At 35.4% G+C, this 5,772-nt stretch overlaps 1 protein-coding gene across 1 annotated transcript; it reads left to right on the plus strand.

Annotated features, from left to right (window-relative positions):
- The first annotated feature begins 3,746 nt into the window (after positions 1–3,746).
- Positions 3,747–4,765, plus strand: LOC129571289 (uncharacterized). The gene is made up of 4 exons (XM_055451060.1): positions 3,747–4,015; positions 4,096–4,210; positions 4,287–4,502; positions 4,573–4,765. The coding sequence occupies exons 1-4, from the start codon at positions 3,956–3,958 to the stop codon at positions 4,707–4,709; spliced, it is 528 nt and encodes a 175-aa protein (XP_055307035.1). The 5' UTR covers positions 3,747–3,955; the 3' UTR covers positions 4,710–4,765.
- Positions 4,766–5,772: the final 1,007 nt, after the last annotated feature.

Below are 5,772 nucleotides of genomic sequence, written 5' to 3' on the forward strand. Positions count from 1 at the left end.
TATGTTAATAAAAAAATATGTTAATAAATTATTAATATGTTAATAAAAAAATATGTTAATAAATTATTAATATGTTAATAAAGTGACAGCTGTATTCAAAACTGCTCCCGGTTCTGGAAATGGGTTTTGGTGGATCTTCAGGATGGATCAGATTCGAGTTTATGAATAAAAAGAAGCAATATCTATAGTTTACACATAAAATGGTTTTATTTCCAGCTATTTAGTAAAATCTTCGGCCTTCGAGTTTGCGTGAAACCCCTAGCATTCAACCATCATCAAAGTTCATCAGCAATCAGAATTTCAAATGAAATCATTGTCTGCATTACTGCATCCACAGCCGATAATTCAATTGTAATTTTAGACATAGCTGGCTTTGGTACGTTGGACATATTTCCCACGATTTTTTCTCGTTAAAATTTAATTATCCGATATCGATTTCAATGCGGGAAGTAAAACATTTGACCAATTATATTGATTTAATACAGCAATGTATTAATACAATACTGGACGTCCGCTGTAATTTACAGCCTGTAAATGCAAACGGAAAAGGTAAATGCAAACGTTCTATTGTAAAGGCCAAGTTCGGTGAGAAGCACTTCGGCCACCCTGATCAGGAAGAGCATACATGGTAATTATAATTTGACAAATAACAATTAACACATCGGTCAATAAGTCCCGAGCCTAACCACCAAGTGGCAACACTAATGTCAAACCCATATCATTTTCGAAAACTACAACCTTTTTTAGGAATCCAGTCAAAATTTGAGCCAAATCCGACCATCAGTTCGCTAATTACAGCACTTTAAATGAAGCAATTTTCCAATTTTCCAAAATCATGGAAAAACTGCATTTCTCCTCTCGATTTGACACATGTATTCCAGAAGAAAAACGAGCAGGAGTACCAAACCCATACTATGATTAGTTTATGGCATCCTTAGGCTTTCGAAATCAATCATTAGATATGGAAGAATTGAATTTATGCATAGCCATAAGAGCGATTTTGTCGATAAGCCTCCAAATTGTTCAAAATATGTGGTTTTGGAAGAAATCATTGCCAAAATCCGTTAAGTGATATCGGAATTCTCAAATGTGATAGTTCATAGATTTGCTAAGGCCATAGGGCAACTAACTCAAGCTATAGTTACAACTTTGCATGGATATATGCATATGAAATACTCAATCGAAAAAGCCTTGCCGCGTTTTTGGATATGGAGTAGATAGAACAGTTTTTTGGGGATTCGAAGCCCGTTTGGAGCTGTATAAGTAAAATTTGAATAGGGTTTTGCCTTTATATATTAGAATTAATGTATTTTGAGTTCATTTGAATAGATTCGATCTATAAATTGCGGGTAGAAATCGCCAAAAACGGTTTGTAGCGACCAAGGTCGCAAAATATGAGTTCGGGCATTATTAGTGGATTCAGGTATAGAAAAATATTCGCGAACCAGTGGGAAAGATATAAAACAACATGAAAAGTCACTTATGCATCATTTTAGACCTATCCGAATGTCAAATCTTGATAAAACATAGCAAATTTGGCGAAGAAAACTATGTTGTTCAAATGCGAGTTTCATCCAGGTCAAAGAACTGTTTATATGGTGATATAATTGAACGAAATTGGTTTCAAACTGCTTCACTAACCATTGTATTTTTTAGGTCTGGTCATTCTCTGAACTCTCCACATGAATATACTTGAATACAATGCATCAGAAGAAAGTTATACCGTTTTAACGGCAAAATTGAAGCATTTTCGGGAGTCTTTCTCTCGTATAGCTGTAACTAGCAAACTGATGGTCGGATTTGGCTCAAATTTTGACTGGATTCCTAAAAAAGGTTGTAGTTTTCGAAAATGATATGGGTTTGACATTAGTGTTGCCACTTGGTGGTTAGGCTCGGGACTTATTGACCGATGTGTTATTATCAATTCTGATTTTTTGACCTCACACGAACTATCCAGAAAGCCAAACCAATCAACAATGACATATGATATGTTAAGCCTATTGTCTTAACTACGCTCTATTGTGAACAGTGCGTAACAACACCCACGCTTGTATGTGATCCACGTATAAAGGCACCCACGCATATTTTGACATAAAAGTGAAAGTCGATATGTCAAAAGTGAAAGTTTGTTTGTTTACATTTTTTGTTGTGTATAGACGTGCGTGTATTTTATCTCAAAAATGGAAAATTTCGTTTTGAAAAAGATATTATTTTGCAGATGTTTCCATTGCAAATATGAATTATTCGATATTAATGACGTCGTCATTTCCAATGTTTTTGTTCCACTGAATAAAATAATAACAAGTGAATTGAATGGAAGAGTGTTGAATGTTCATCGTAGATTGTACAATCAAAAAAACTTCTTTCGAAGTTATTCCTCGTGATAAAAGCGAACACAAAACAAGTGATACCAATTTTAGAAAATCATTACGGAGCGATTAATTATTAGAAATTATTTGGAATAATGCAAAAAAGTAAATCCAAATCGCTCCGAAATGATTTGCTGAAAATGATATCACTGAATTTGTGTTCGCTTTCGTCACGAGGAATGAATTCGAAAGAAGTTTTTACTTTATTCTCAACAATGTGGATTTCCCCGAGTTGGAAGAGGATGGATTTTACTACGAGATCGGAGACTTGTGTGAAACTACAAAGAATACAGATCTAGAATTAATCACAAATCAAATTGTTGGAACAGAATTCTTAAATGATTTGTCAATCGATATGTTCATTATAAATTTGGTGAACGCAAACAGAAGCATACCATTCGACATGCATCCAGTCTGCTATGTACAAAAACAAGAGCGATACAAACGACTTCTAGCCGAACGAGACGATCTGCAAATGACATATCAGCGACCGGGCCAGCTTTCTTGCCCATTACACCACAGTTTACTATACAGTCTACACGGGGAGGGCAATCATGGCAAAAGATTGGACGTATATCAACGAAACATCCTCACTCGCCCGTACCCCGGAGCACAGTATCAATTCATCGAACCGGCAACGTTGCAACCAGATGGATGTTCCTGTGGCATTTTCTCGATTGCATACGCCACAACCATCATTTTGGGACACAACCCTGCAACATACCATCTAAAAATCAATCAGCACAAAATAGACAATTTAAAAAAGACTAGCCAACTACGAAACCACATCAAAAGAATATACGAAACAAACTACAGCTGTTTCCACAATAAATAATACACACAATTTTGTTTTTGTTAAAGTGTTTGGATACTTGTTTTCAAGTGTTGCATCGCAATAATGACCAATTGATTTCGATTCGGTAACTTTTGTCTAATTTCATCAAAAAAGAAACAAAAAAAATCAGTTCATTCAACTTGCTTATTAAACATTTTGTCGAGATAGCTTATTATTTCCGTCCACATTTTTTGATTTAATTAAAATCAAAGTTCATTCTCCAAATATTTGACTGATTTGCAGTTCTTCGATTAAAGTTCAGTTTTTTCAATACTTGATTATTTTGCATTTTTGAAAGAGAGTAGAATAAAGTTTTCAGACGACAATAAAGACAATCAGACGTTTCATTTCATTTGAATACCCAACATCAAGATTCTCGGAATCATAATACAATTTTTCATAAAATACATGAACATCAACATGTTTTTTTCTGAAAATTCTTATAAATTTCCTAGGCAAAATCTGAATAAAAGCTGAACGCTATGAAAACGGTGCGGAAAAGTTCGTCTAACGGAGGTAAGACTATTTATTTTATTCATATCTCAAGCATGTTCACAGCATTAAACAGCCACCGCCATCTATTAGCGTTGCGAATTGTTTGAGCACTTCGCGCAAGTTTTTCATAATAAAGCATTAGGCACAGCGAATTCAAATGATGTTGAGGCGAATTTGAATGAGATGTCAAAACAAAAGTCATAACATTGCAAACCGAATTTGCGTTTTGTTTTGAATTTTCAACCGAGAATAAAAAATGAAAGATCACGAAGTAGAAAATATTCTTGATAAACGCACAGTGGGAAAAAAAGAGGAGGTAAGTTTTTGTTATATATATCTGGCACAATTAAAAAAAATTGTTTCATTGATTCTATGTATAATGTGTATTGTGTACAGTACCTGCTAAAATGGAAAGACGTGAAAAAACCGTCGTGGGAACCGAAAACAAACTTGTTGAATTGCAACGAACTCCTTCTTGAATTTGAAAAATCGCGAGGTCCAATTGTTTTGGGTAATGTGTTTACTTTATTTATAATTAGGTGGTATGATTTGTGATTTTTTTATAATAAAATATTGATTAATTCAAGGTGCCAAACGTGAAGGGTCCACTGCAAACTTTTTAGTCAAGTTCGACGAACATGAACCAAAAGTCATGGGGTGGACCGAAGTGAAGCCGTTTGCCGTGAGCATAATCCAGTTTTTGGAAGCAAAAATCGAATGGGACGAAGGAGCTGAAGCAGAAGGCGATGGCCCAGAGTTATCTGTTCTCGTTGAACCCCGTAACGCAAACGGCAAATTTATTTGTAAGGGATATTCCAATCAAAATCGCAATCAATTTCTAAATGAATTTCAAATTGTTCATATATTTCCCAGATGCTGCGAAGACAAGTGAAGGAATCGTCTACTTTCTACAATATGAAAACGGCGAAATTTCCATTATGCCATCGATCTACGCAACTGTCTGGCATTCTCAAACACTGGTGGACTATTTACAAAAATGCATTGTTTAATGCCAAATGTCATTACTTTAAATCATTTCTATGTTTTTAAATAAACGGCGGATTTGCTCAAAAAAAATTCTGTCGAATGATTTTTATTCGTGTTGGATTTATTTTTACTTTGTCTTGTTTTCATTTGTGCCGCATTCATTGTTCCGAAAAATCACATCACATTAGCCTTGCAATAGCGGTCGCTGACCTCCATACTGCATGATTGCCAATGCCGCGCTCAATCTCGTAGCTGTCAAATGAAACTGTTTGATTGGTTTGTGTGTATAAGTGTATTGCGCGTAGTGTTTACCGCAAACGGAAAGGATTCGCATTGCAAATAATTCACTTGTTGAGTTAAAACGTTAGCTCCAGTTTTATTTAAATTCAAATAAAGTTTGAAAGGAATTTACCGGATTCCAAAATAAAAAACATTTAATTTTCCATCCTCAATAGAAAAAATTAGCACTACTTTTTGCGCGATTTGTTACCGCATTGAGAACTTTTCAATCATGCCAAAACGTAAGAGCTCTTCGACGCAACTTGCCCCTGATGGCATTAAACGAAGTAAGTTTTTGTGAATAAATTAACAAAAAGAATTTTTATCTAATGGTGTAAAATGATCAGTCAATATTATTTGATGAGAAAAATAACAAATTGTCTATGCAAATTTTAGCAACTCGTGGTGACACCCAGAAAATGTTGATTGAACGTTATTCGCAATGCAAGGTTCGAATCAGTCGTAATTCTGGATTGGAAAAGTTGCTTCTTGCTCGACGTGCTGCTAAAATCACTGCTCGCCGCAGAACAATCGCATTGGATGACTATGTTGCCCCATCGACTTCCAACCGATCGACAGCCTTATTCAAGAAAATTACAAACAAACCATTCATGCAACGTCGTCGTTCTGTGAGTGCCAGAATGGCTGAGCAAATCGAGTCTCGTGACATTGCGGTTCCTGAACCAAGTGGTATTCAATCGAACAATGAAACAACAACACCATCAACTGATGGCTCGGAAAATGCAACATTGTTGGAAGGAAGCGAAGAGAATGCTGCGTTGTCTGTTGTCGATGAAAGTGTTGCGG

Source organism: Sitodiplosis mosellana, unplaced genomic scaffold (assembly GCF_009176505.1).
Source record: "Sitodiplosis mosellana isolate CC-2019 unplaced genomic scaffold, AAFC_SMos_1.0 Smas_scaffold_1905, whole genome shotgun sequence".
NCBI classification, from domain to species: Eukaryota; Metazoa; Arthropoda; class Insecta; order Diptera; family Cecidomyiidae; genus Sitodiplosis; species Sitodiplosis mosellana.

Coding starts and splice junctions, on each gene's coding strand:
- LOC129571289 (XM_055451060.1), top strand. CDS start 3,956: ATGAAAGATCACGAAGTAGAAAATATTCTTGATAAACGCACAGTGGGA. Junction 4,016..4,095: donor CAGTGGGAAAAAAAGAGGAG/GTAAGTTTTTGT, acceptor TATTGTGTACAG/TACCTGCTAAAATGGAAAGA. Junction 4,503..4,572: donor CGCAAACGGCAAATTTATTT/GTAAGGGATATT, acceptor TATATTTCCCAG/ATGCTGCGAAGACAAGTGAA.